Source organism: Spodoptera frugiperda, chromosome 6 (assembly GCF_023101765.2).
Source record: "Spodoptera frugiperda isolate SF20-4 chromosome 6, AGI-APGP_CSIRO_Sfru_2.0, whole genome shotgun sequence".
Classification (NCBI taxonomy): domain Eukaryota; kingdom Metazoa; phylum Arthropoda; class Insecta; order Lepidoptera; family Noctuidae; genus Spodoptera; species Spodoptera frugiperda.
Genome location: NC_064217.1, coordinates 6,090,901 through 6,104,518, shown reverse-complemented (window position 1 = coordinate 6,104,518; position 13,618 = coordinate 6,090,901). Strand labels below are relative to the sequence as shown.

The following is a 13,618-nucleotide window of genomic DNA, read 5'->3' as shown; positions in this document are numbered from 1 at the left end:
CTGATGGTAAGTGATGATGCGGCCTACGGTGGAGCACAAAATAACACAGACAAAGTATAAATAACAGATTTATTAATATTACTTAGTCTTGAACTCATAATAACGATCTTCTCTCTTCTTCTGTACTAAAGAGATTACAGTTTTTAGGGAATAAAAGAATATAACTAAAATGGCTAGGATTACTGCTGTGACATCCCACATCCTATACTGGTATAGTGGTACGGTGGCGGCTGCAGTCCCGAAGGTGTAGTTGGCGTTGCGTGCAGCATACTCCGTCCAGAATATGGCAGTCTCCATGGCAGACAGCGGGCGGTCATGCCATACTTTTGATCGTTCCTTCACTCTTCTTCTGAACCTGAAAATAATGTGATAAGTATCTATGAATATTCATTGAAATAAGTTATGATATTTATAATGTTTTCAATAGTCACATCACGTCGCTAATCAGAGGATATGTGAACAAAAAATTTTTTTTATAACGGCTGTGTTATGTCACTGTGTTATTTCGAAAAAAAAAAACTACTGAAATAATAATTTTATTGGGGCCTTTGTTTGATCGTTTGATCAAATTGCGTAGGATCGTAGGCTTGTTAAGCAGACTATTTTTCACCTATAGTGTTTTAATTAACGTAGGTAAGGATTTTTATTTTGCTAGATAAGAATATGCTGAAAAAGAGGGTTCTTTAACTTCATGGATACATAAATATTTACAAAATAATTTAGTTTGGGCACAGGGTACGTACATATGTATGCTTGTAACGGCATGAATTTCTTGAACTAAGTATAATCATGGAAATAAGGTATACAAACATTATTAAATCATTACGGTAAATACATAGGTGTGTAAATACATATTGTGTTCCTAACTACACTAACTACTTATATTGTGTTCATGAATGTACATAGACATAATGGATATTTACATAATTCTACATTATTTTGAATTCTATTGTAATATTAAATTATATAGTAATTTGGAATAATGTCTCCATCATCAACTTATATATTTATTGTATAGACTAGTGGGAAGCAAGGAGTTTCTGGCTCAGTTCCCGACATGGATGAAATATAGGTATTTTCATTATTGAAAAGTTTCAGTGATGTTTCTTAAATACACGGGGATAAGAGGCTTACTATATGATACTCGTAACATGACTATTTCGCGAAATATGTATACACATAATCTTTTATTTTTAACTCCCAAAAAGCCGGTAAAAGACATATCACTTAATGGTAAGCAATCCCGCACCACCTGAGGCGTTACAAGTGCGTTAAATGAGAAATAATCGAAAATTAAACTTACTCAGGATTTAAAACGATCCTAAGCTTCTCCAGTAAGAGTTCTTTAGTTAAATCTTTGATATGGATCTGTACTCCAAGACCGTTTTCTTCGATAGCAGCAGCATTGCTTGGTTGGTCTCCAAAAATCGGCATACCGATCATAGGAACTCCATAGTGAATAGCCTCTGTAGTCCCCAACATACCACAATGAGAATAGAAGGCAAGGACTTTTGGATGAGCTGAAATTAAAAAGAAAATGTTATGAATAAAGTAAAATTTGCTACAGTAGCAACGCGATTGTCGCCGCGTCGTGTGTCGCGGAATGCTGCTCATGAATATAAGCCTCTGGCATAGCTTGAAACTAGTCGAGTTCCTCGTCAAATAGTAACGTAAGTAATCCGATAAACACTTAATTAATTTAGGATGTCTCACGAAAGTTTTTATATAAACATAATGTTCCCTAATAGTAAAAAGTTTAAAGGAAGACCTACAAAAATGTCTATGATATGCTTATAGCTATAAATAATGTTAAATCATGATTTCAGTTCGGTTTGGGCTTAGCTAAGGAATTCTAGTTCAGGAGATATTTCCACTACCTTTAGATAATAATATGTTAAGTGCAAGTTACCTATGTAATGACGTAAAACAATTACTAATCACTAATTTATTTATTTATTCACTGAAGTAGACGGTCGATATACCCTTATTTACCTACATCGCATTACGAAAAATACAATTTGGAAAACGTTTTATCTTTTGAGATAGAAGGTATAGGTACATTAATTACACACAGTTGTCATTTAAAAGATACACATGAAAAGTTTCAATGATTAAAGAAATTCAATTGACTTAGAAACATATTGTTAAAAGTGGTTGCAGGAAGACCATTAGCATATGTATTACAAAAATTGAAACCTGCTGTTAAAAGATCATCCTATTTCTAATCGTTATTTTTTCATTGCGAGTTCGAGGTCAAGTTTAGAATAGATTTTTTTTTTGCAAATGTCTAGCGTAACAACGTCATTTTATGAGGGATATTTTCTCAATAGATAAAAAATTTCATTACTTATAAATTTAAATTCGAACCTTTTCGATTCGGTAGCCCTCGACCGGATCATAACTAAGTAATATATTTTTTAAAATGTTATCCTACACTAAAATACATAAACTTCGCTCTAAATCGTAGTGCTTAAGAGCCACTGTGACCTCTTATGACATATTTTTTACAATGAATATAATGTGATGGAAGTTAAATAAATTTCAGTGCCTGTGGTTGGCTAAACGAGACATAGCTGTACATAGGTGTTAGATACTATAAAGAAAAAGTCTTTAAAAAACTTACATGCATTACAAATTAAATTGTTTGACAGATTTTTTACTGATTGCCAGGATTAAATTGAATAAGCATTCATTATTAGGAACTTTACTACGTTTTTCGTCAGAATTCCGTGCTGTTTTATTATTATTTTTCAATATTTTGCTTCTCTTTATTCTATCTTTTCGAACGTATTTTTACTGTATAATATAACCGACCTATCTTCTGTTCAAATACACAAAATATTCCCAATTTTAATTTGTTTTGTACTGTATTTTCACCTATTTAAAATGTATCTTCGTTTTAAATTACAATAGCAAACGTTCTATTATTCTAAACTATTTTAGAATATATCTCTATTATGCCAGATAATAAATAAGTCATTGAGCTAGGTGGTTGGTTTTGATAAAATGTGAGACACGTGTAGGCATATAAATTTTTTTTTGTTAATTAATGACTATAATATTACCTATTTTCGGAAAATCCTTGTCCGTCAACACTGTTAATTAAACTATCCAGAACTAATCTCAATTCCAGGCTGCTTCTAAGAATATTAAAACCTAAAACCCCAATATTATATTTTACTTCTCTTGAATGGATAATCGAAGAGTCCATTCTAGAAACTTAGAAAATTGGCAAAAACAAAAAACCACGCAGAAAAATAAGCAATAAGTTTTTAGGGCCTTTACTGACACGGGACTATCCATGGTGTACTTTTTTATGACAATACAAACTCATTTAAAATTATTATCATTATTGTAGATCCCACTCCCACACAGGTGGAGGAACAGATTTTTGTCCTCAACAGACAAAAGTTATTTCTGCGTAAGCCTTTAGTTTCAAATCGACGTGTTTGTTGTTATCCTATATTTCCAAATCTCTATTTTTGCTTGATAGTAACGGTAATGTTTTGGCGAAAGGGTTTTTCCTTTCGGCGCCCAGTAACGAGATATCTTATTACAATTTATCCTGAGGGAAAATTGGAGAAACTTTCGTCTGTTTTTCTCATAGAGATGAGCAGAGGTGTCTACGAGACGAGAACGAGTCTAAGCAAAAAAAATATGATATCGATGTCACTGACCGATTTTTTCCATGTCTACTTTCAATAACGTTAGGAATCAGTTCTGACTCCAAAAGTAATTGAGAAATCGATATTTACCTAGTAAAAGTGGATTAATATTATTAACTAGGAAGAGAATCTGTTGTCATGTCGTATTCTTGCAACAAATAAGTGCAGAAATGCTTAGTTAATTTTTTTAACAACAATTAATGATAAACGAGACATCCCGAGGACAAGCGTATCTCAACTTTTTATGATAATATGATTAAATCTTCATGACACATTTTTTTACGCAAGTAATAAATTATTTCTGTCACGATTATAATGGGTGCAATGTTTATATAATTTTATCAAAACAATAAGTCATCGTAAACATCAAATTGCAAATCATGTATTAAAATTAGACAGACTGAGATCATACCTAAAATTTCGTTTTGCGGTAACCAGTTCGATATGTATATATTCTTCGGGTTCCCGGGTAAATTCTTTTCCTCCCACTTCCAAATGATTCTCTGAGGTATTTCTGATACTGCGTCGATGATGGCTTGCACTTTATCTTTGGGCGTAGACGTAGCTCGTAACATTGATCCAAAACTTATATAAATTACTCCATGCTCAGATTCTTCTATAAATTTCTTTAAGTCCTGTAATACATAGTGTGTTATAATACCTAGCTTAGAAATCATCTCATTATAGCCAAACTAATATTATTTATTAATATGATTATAATTTTATTATAAACAAGGAAAATGTTGCTAAAATTAAGGTCGTAGCATAAATCGTCTAGACATTATAGGTACCGAGCGACATGTCCTCTCATCCCGACCAGTAGTAGTCAGGTAAATTTCCTAATGATCGTTTATTTCTCTCCAACTTTATCGGAGAGATAAATGGCAGATGTTACAGTTCAATTGATAACTGTTTACTATAGATAACGATGGTTATCCGTCTTGGATGATATGCAGAAATGACTAGAGGAGTTTGTTAGTGATGAGCATGACTTGGAATGTTTTATAGTTTACGTAATAATGATAACATGCTGCGTATAGTCTATCATTGTTTGTTGTCCTGCAATGTGACTACTGACTGGTTTGAGGAAAGTACAGTTATAGAAGTGTACGGTCTGTTTAACAATGCAGTTAGTTGATATGACACAATAGAAAATGTTCGGAACTACTCTATTATTTTACATTAGTTTTATAATTAAATTAGTGCGATGATGCAAAAACTGCTGTACTGACAGCTACAATGTACATTTTTATGTGTGCATAAGTCTTTGGTTCAAATAACTATTTCAATTGATCAATATCAACATTGACAGGCACTCACCTGGGGCAGTTCTTTAGGTTTCGTGACGTGGTATCCTCCCACTTCATGTACGTTTGGTGGATAGAGACCAGAGCCAGTCAACACGTAATTTGTATACAATAGTAACATTTTAACATTCTTCGCCAAGTCATCTAGTGGCGGCACGTCATCGAAATATTGTGCTAAAGTTTTCTGATTGTTCCTCCGACATGTTAATTTATGTAAATAAATAAAGTACATATGTAAAATACTCCTTTCAATTCTTTGGTATAGAGTTGGCTTCGTTCCGCCTTCTAAGAATAGCATCGGTACGTACGAGGGGTTGTACTGTATCCCATAGTCTTCGTAGTGCCATGGCATCAACACGTGGGATGTGAGACCGACCACTGGGGCACCAAGTTGGTGAGCAAGTCCCAGAGCACAGTCAGAATTGAACAGTTCCACAAGCACTAAGTCAAACTTCTGTTTCGTCTTCCACAAATTCTGTACATTCTCATCTTCCAGTAGCGTTATACAGTTCTCCTGGCCAGAATTCGTCAAGAAGAAACTGATTTGTATTATAGTCCAGTACGATCTGTATATAGGAAACACGTCTTCCAATATTTTAGTTTTTCCAGCCAAACTTATGTCATGGTAGTTGTCAATTGGTTCTTTTAAAGGAAAGTATGATATCACTGTTAAGTTGTGGCCTCTTCTGGCTAGTTCCTTCAGATATGGTGCGAATACGAAGAAGTGGCTCTTGCCTTGGTACGGGAACACTCCTAAAATATTTAAACTTAGTACTTGACTGAAAAGAGCACTGAACAAGATTATTATATTATTAAACTTCATTTTATTTTTAGGTATGAGTGAGTGCTATGCTAGTGTGTTCATTGATGCTCGTACGTTCGATCTACTGAAGCGTTACCTAGTGGCCGGCCGTTTTTAAATACAGATAAGACTCCCGCTCTATTTGTATCGGAGTTTGAATATATTTGTTAAATAAACACGTGCATATCAAAATATGATTATCGTTTCAGCATGATGAGTTGTTTTAGATATCAATAAAACCAGTATGAAAATTAGTTACAATAGATTGTAAAAAAAACACCGGAATGAACTTGAGACGGATAGATTTTATCATTACTATATAAGTTTAGATTGATACGAAGATAAGGATATACATAGATACTAGTTTGAAATACGATGCTAATTGAACATACAATTATTCACTATTGAAATGTATCGGGTATTAGGTAATATGTGTTTGATAAATTGATATAGGTACTTAAGTCAAATGAAGGTAATGTGTTCAGCATAGATAGTGTTCAATAAATAACAAGATTGCCTCGATAGTTTACAAATATATATAAGCCTCGATTTCCTAGTACCACTAGGTACCAGGGTAACTATTCTGGATTAGAAAAAGTGACTGCCTCGTTGGTCGCAGTGGTCGCAAGTACGACTGCCGAACAAGGGGTCTCGGGTTCGATTCCCGGGTCGGGCAAAAGTATTACTGGTTTTTTTTTCGGTTTTTTTAATATTTCTCAGTAGTAGCACGGAGTCTGGAATGGTGCCTGGTATATGGCAATAGGCTCACCCCCTATTACATGGGACTTATAACACAAATGGTGAAAGTGGGTGTACCTGTACATTGTACAGTGGCATTACGTACCTTATTATGCAGATGCACCTCTGCCTAACCCTTCGAGGATAAAAGGCGTGACGTAATGAAAGACTTTCTGCGTCTGGCCTCATCATGTCGGATTGTTGTTTTATTAAATTGTGAGAGTAAGGAAGAAGAAAGTGAACCTGTATTTACGTTCATGTTTATGTACGTGGATAGATTAACTAATCGAAACTGCTAGGCTGTTCCGTAATTTTCAACGCGAAATATCGAAGCAAACGCGAATGTGATCCGTCATGTCATTGGTTGTCAGAATAATCTGGACCAAAAACGGGTGAGAATGAGATCGAGCTTACTTCGAAAGTTCGCATTGACATTAACAGAATAGTCTAGCTGATTACCGTAATTGAAATTCATTTAGAGATACATTAAATAATGACTAAATTTCTTTATTTAAAGGTATCCTGCACATCTCCTAAATATAGGTATATTATGAACCAAATGTTGTTTCTCTAACTGGTACCGATATCTCTAATGGTAATGTGTACTATAAGGGTGCTCTTCTATCAGAGATATGCTATGCTACGTTGCTGTGGATGAGTTTTGCTTCCACCAATCATATTGATTAGTATGTGCATGTGCATATAGCTTAGTACTGGTGGAAATGGACTCAGCTAAGAAAATATTCGTACTATGAATGGCTTTGCTACTATCGATACATCGCATACTCGGCTGCGTATCTTACTCACACAGCTACATAGCTTAATATCAGTGAAAACGGTCACATAGTTTCACAGCTTAGCTCTTTTATCTTTGTACCATAGCTAAATAACCAAAGCACCCTAAATACTGAATACCTCTTTTTGTTTTAGTGAAAGATACTCTTAGATTTCTTACAATATTTTTTTTGGACCGAAGACTGCATCAGAGCTTACCACTACAATGTAATTAATGCATAATACTATAGATATTAGCACAAGTTAAAATAAATTACAATAAAATTTCACATTACTTTTTTTATTAACAGAAAAATAAATAATGAAAATGTAATCATAAAAAACCATCCATAAAATCCAAAAATTGTACTTTAACATACAAATTACAACATATTCACACTGTCCAATTAAGTCAATTTAAAACTAGGAGTATTAATTTTTATTCGAACTTCACTCTTTTTGAGGACCTTGTTTCTTCAACGAACTCAGCTTGGGGTTGCTTTTGGCAACAACAGCAGCAGATTACAGACAAAATCTTGCAGACTACATAGCTTAGGATGTACAGGACTAATCCTATGAAGGCCAGGACATCTAGCTGAAGTTGCTGGTAGAAGGGTGCTTTGGGGGCTCCAGGTTGGAGATTCGGGGCTCCTTGGTACCTCGCTACATACTCCGTCCAGTACACTGCTGACTCCATAGGTGACATGGGCCGATCATGCCATAACCTTGATACGAGTTTAGCACGGCGCTGCCATCTGTAATCAAGTGATAAGATAATAAGATCTTTACTTATGTAGGTCAATATTTTGATTTGGATTCGAGGTTTTACAGATATCGGAGATTACTTGTAGTTTATCGATACGCTAATGTATTGGTGTAGGTAATGTGATAAATTGTGAGTCATTTATTTATGGTATAGCTGAACAAATGACAATTATAATGCAATAAACAAAAAAGAAACATGCAGAAATGTTACTTTAATTAATATTTCTAATAAGTATAAAAATTGATTTGTATTTTTCAAGATTATCACAAATCTTTTGTTTTAATTTTTAAATAAAAATCCTCCAAAATTATGCATGCATAAGACAACTATAACAAAAGGTGACTTGTTATTTTGCATGTATATGTATGACATATGTACCTAATATATTTTATAATAGCGTGATAAAGATTAAAATATAATATTTTAACCTTTAGCTGTCTCTAATATTTGTGTGATAATCTGCCGGTAATCTTATAAATCCGGTAGTTTTTGACAGTCTTAAAGCTCTTTATTTCGATTCCGAGGTCAACGTTAGATTATTTTGTTTTACTATTGAAATACTATCGAAGAGAATTTGGAACTTTGCCCGATAGAGTTTTATGCTATTATGTTTCTTATGTGCATAGTCAGAAAGTAGTATATTGCAGAGTATATGCTGTACAGTGCCTAACCCAGCTCGAAAAGGAGGAGTAGGAATGGGGTCGTTTTTGTCAATAAGAGTCTGACACTCCCTTTCGCCTCGCCCAGTGTGGGAGAAGTAACTGGATGATTTTCTACGCTAAAAAAAAGAAGACCCATTACCCCAAAACTAAGTATTTCAAACTACATTTATTACTATGATTCAAACAGACGCAAAATTATGTGAGCTATTTCGTCGTTCACAAGCCACAATTCTAGACAAAGCTAACTTTGAACTACAGGATTGAACAACTACTACTAAATAGTTCATAGAAACTTGTTATTTAGAATATCTGAAACCAGATATATGACGGCGTGAACTAACCGACATTGTTTAGATAGCATTACATAATTGAAAGTTGATCAAACTGGGTCAAGTTCGATACGCATTGTTGATATTTGAGAGCTACGTTTATATGTAGTAATATTGTTACGCACTTAAAATGTTATTGGCATTCTCCAGGGTTCCTTGTTTAGATTGAGTTAAGCAAAATATTCTATGGAACTCTTAAATTTGAACTAACATGGAGTCTTTTTTAAGGGGAGAAAATCGTCCAATGTCTTTTCCCGCCTTTCGAGAAGCGAGAGAGAGAGAGTGTCAGACTCTTATTAGCAAAAACCATCCTGATCTTACTCCTGCTTCCATCCGGGGCTCGGGTTACCCGAAAGTTCATCTGCAGCCCCAAATAGAGTCAGGTACTGTAAGTTGTGTTAGAGTAATGAAGAGAGAATGAGAAAAATATATTGTTAGAGCAAAGTTAGCACATGTACATTGAGTTCCACTTAATAAGAGATTGTAACTATGAAACATTTAACTGATTTCTTATCATGTATCGAGAATTATGATTCTTAAATGGCGTAAAAAATTATTTGCTACACTATTCTGTATTTTTCCGAGACATAATGATATTAAGTAACCAATTTCAAAGAATGGAGAAAACAACCAACTAGACATTTTTCGATATACCGTGGGAGGCCAATTTGTACCAAATTGTTTGCTAATTATAGTAGTTCTACGCATAACCGAACGTCGAGATCGATACGTTTGCCATATGATGTCATCGTATTTTACGAATTCCTCAACTTGTAGGCATGTCTTAATAAAATGAGTATCCGTAAGCTTTACTAGTATTTTCACTCATTGTATAAATTAGAATTTGTGTAGACAATGTATGAATATTTAAGTTTCTGTGGCGTTTATCTTTTATACATATAATATACACGTGTTCTTTGTTAATTCCATCTACAGAAAAGTGTCTATAAATTCATACCTTAGTACAATCATGTTTTAACTTAAATTTAACATGTTTAGGATTATAATGTTTGCTAAGCTTATTTGCATAACTAACGTACCGTAACGGTCATGCAAGACGCTTCTTATTTCCGTAAGAGGTACGTATTACGTGGGGGAGGCACACATTGCCAACTTTAGCTATTTATGTTATAACTTCCATGTGATAAGGACCAATTATTTATACATATTTGATAACTATATCATATAACTATACCACATCTTCGCTTTGCCGTCCTGGCAGTAAGCGGGTTATGGCCAAACACAGACTTATCAACGTTTAAAAAATCTAGTGGCCCCTGCGAACGTCGTTTCGCCTTGCATTTTTTTCTGCGCACCTTTGTTTTTATTTTTTTACGGTCTTGGTAGCTTGGTAGCCAAAAAAAAAAGAATTAACGAAATGGCTTCAACCGTTCTCGATATTTGTGCTTAGTAACACATTCAGCGATTCATTTTATTTCATAGATGAATATTTGTCTCTACCTCTACTCTTCACGCTAACTACACCCAGTTAGTACCAACTAAGTGTCTAACATTATGGTAAAGACGAAGCAGCTGCTTTTTCTGATGTACCTGATCTTTTACACCACGACCCTTCAACCCGCGATTTATGGATTATAACAAATCCACTTTTTGTAGAACAAGCCCATGGACAGTAGTGGACTCTAATGGGCTGTTCGAGACCTAATTGACGTAAGAGACCAACGTATTGTCAGGTACTTTCTTAACTTCTACATTATATGTTCAACTTACACTGGGTCCAAAACTTCATTAATAGCATCTAAGAGGTATTCTTTCTTGAGATCTTGGTAGTGCACGATGGTGGCCATGCCGGCGTCTTGTAGGGCTGCGGCATTGCCGTACTGGTCTCCGAATAGTGGTATGGCTACCACTGGTATTCCTGCATCAATGGCTTCTATGGTGCTCAGGATTCCCGCGTGGGACACGAACGCTTTGATGTTGTCATGTTCTGGAATTGAGAGGAAGAGATCATTGTAGTGTGTTTTTTATTTGGAATATTTTATAAATATTGAAAATGTACTATCATTTATTTAAAGGAATGATAATAGGGTACAAAACTCTTGTATAATAGTATATAAAATATATATTTTTGTAGATGTATAATAGTTATTTTGATATGAAAAGTATCAAAAACATAATTAAAATGACATCATCAATTTCGAAAACGATCTAAAATGACAAGAGTAAAAAAAACGAAAAAAAAACGACTAAAAAACAAGATATATCTATTATAATATTTTATAATAATAGACGTAGTAAAAGATAAAATTAATTAATTATATTTTTATCTGTTATAATTGAAAACATACGTAGACTTGATATGGTTCAATAATGTTTGTGATATCAATTATTAATTTACGTAGGCAGTTTAAAATGGCAATGATTAAAATACACTAATTTATCATCATGATGATACATATTTGCAGATGTTATTTAGACTATACATATGTACAAAAGTTCAATATAGAGTGAAACCTGGTGAAATTTTTACTCCCTATATGAATTATAAAGCAATGTAAAGTTACAAAATGGAATGGTACGTAAAGAAAGGTGAAAGAAATAATTAGCATCTATCCATTTAAAAGCATTTCCATCTCTTTAGAAGATACTTCTTATTATACTTTTATTCCACACGTATTTTCTTTTTACATCGCACTGCTTTCAAACGTAGCACTCTATTCCCCAATTTACTTTCCATCCATGTACGAGTATGTACGGCAACAGTTATTAATAAAACCACAAGCCAAAATAATATGAAACGCACGCGTGCAATACTTACTCAAAATATCGTATTGTGGGAACCATCTCATAGTCATAACGTTTCTCGGCAGTTGCAGATTGTCTCCATCCCATTTCCAAAGGACCCTTAGAGGCAATTTACCGAACGTTGATAACAGTTCGTTTAATTTATCACCGGGAAGTGTGGAGTCCTTTACCGTAGAACCGAGGTTCACGTATATTACACCGTGCTCAGCCTCGTTTATAAATCTCTCTATTTCCTGTAAAGTGATAACATTGAAAGATGACTCGATTGTGTAATCATACTGTTGTTATGGTAACGGTATCTGTTTACTTGTGGCTATAATTAGATTATATGCACCTGTTTTGGATATCAAAAAAGATCATACATATGTACTTGAACTATAACGTAGTTTTAATATTCATATGTCAAATATCAGAGTTGATCGATATCGTATTTCAGCTTACAATTCGTGCAATTTAATACTCAATCTATTCACATGAATGTTTACAATACGAGATTTAAAGTAGGACACTGTAATAATTAATTATCGACGTTATGTTGACGCTATCTGTAAATACAATCATCCTTAATTAATGTTGATACTGCTTCCGATATGTTCGGCGATGCGGCACAATGCAAACGTGATGCTCATCACACATTTAGAATACTAAACAAACATCATATCACAATGGGTACGTTTGTTTACATACAGATTGACAAAACTACTCACCGTCGGAATAATTTTGGGTGGTCTCATATGAATACCACCAATATCAATTACATTATCAGGCCTGGCAACACCGCCGTACACCGACTGATGTGTGTTTACAAACACTAGGCTCGCGTTCGACGCAATACTTTCTAGTGAGGGCAGGTCGTCACCTAGATACTTGTACAAGTACACATGGTCCGTCACTTGCGATCCAACGTAATACACCCAGTTCGTAATGTGATACAGTATGTAGCTCTTGAGCCGCTCGAAATACCAAGGTTCCTTTCCATAAGGCAGGCCAGATTGAGTTACATACGCAGAATTGTAACTTATACCCAATCTGTTGTACTGCCAGGCTTGTAGTGGTTGCGGGTTGAAGGCAATGTAAGGCGCACTAAGGTTTGCGGCCAGAGCCAGGGCGCAGTCACTGTTGTACGACTCTACTAGTATTACATCGAAGCGAGGCCGTGTCCTTATCATGTGCAACACTTCGTGGTTGTTCATTAGAGTCTTGCAGTCATCGTTGCCTGATTTAGTTGCCACTAACGTCTCGAACGGCACTCGCGACACTTCGTTCACTATCACAGATTCATAAGATAGTCCTTTAAACACATGATGTAAAGCGTCACTTAACAATACTTCTTTGTACGTAGCCGGCGCGTCCGGCATTTGGAAATGGCTGATGAGAGTCACTTCATGGTCACGGTTTGCCAATTCCCGAAACAGCCCGCGGTAAGTGAGGTAGTTGTTGCGATCCAGCGACGGGAAGATGCCGAGTATTTTGTAACAGTCCGTAGCAAATATTGTCGCGATGAAATAGAAAACGAAAATTGTCTGTTTTGTCATTTTGAATGCGGACGCGTTCGAGTTGCCGCACAGTTTGTTGGTTACTAGGGCGTAAATGGAAGCTCGCTTACGTAGCTATCTAATAATAGGTAGATGTTATGAGGTAACCATGCCGCTTACGTCACGATAGTTTCGTAAGAAATAGAAATATTCGGTGACTACACGCAAGGCATTGGTCATGACCTCGATGTCTGTGAGTGCGAACGTGTGCCTGCAGCGGAGCCGGGTTTTGTACTGCAATTACAAATATGAATACCAATAAACGTATAATGTA

At 35.0% G+C, this 13,618-nt stretch overlaps 2 protein-coding genes across 2 annotated transcripts; both read right to left on the bottom strand.

Annotated features, from left to right (window-relative positions):
* Nucleotides 1–52: 52 nt before the first annotated feature.
* LOC118281915 (UDP-glycosyltransferase UGT5) lies at nucleotides 53–5,876 on the bottom strand. The gene is made up of 4 exons (XM_035602729.2): nucleotides 4,986–5,876; nucleotides 4,078–4,300; nucleotides 1,304–1,520; nucleotides 53–355 (listed from the first exon to the last, which is right to left on the bottom strand). Exons 1-4 carry the CDS (start codon nucleotides 5,793–5,795, stop codon nucleotides 79–81), a joined length of 1,527 nt encoding a protein of 508 aa, XP_035458622.2. The 5' UTR covers nucleotides 5,796–5,876; the 3' UTR covers nucleotides 53–78.
* Nucleotides 5,877–7,571: 1,695 nt separating this feature from the next.
* On the bottom strand, nucleotides 7,572–13,587 carry LOC126910772 (UDP-glucosyltransferase 2-like). Its single transcript, XM_050694402.1, has 4 exons — nucleotides 12,517–13,587; nucleotides 11,823–12,042; nucleotides 10,775–10,991; nucleotides 7,572–8,041 (listed from the first exon to the last, which is right to left on the bottom strand). Exons 1-4 carry the CDS (start codon nucleotides 13,342–13,344, stop codon nucleotides 7,726–7,728), a joined length of 1,581 nt encoding a protein of 526 aa, XP_050550359.1. The 5' UTR covers nucleotides 13,345–13,587; the 3' UTR covers nucleotides 7,572–7,725.
* Between the last annotated feature and the right edge of the window lie 31 nt (nucleotides 13,588–13,618).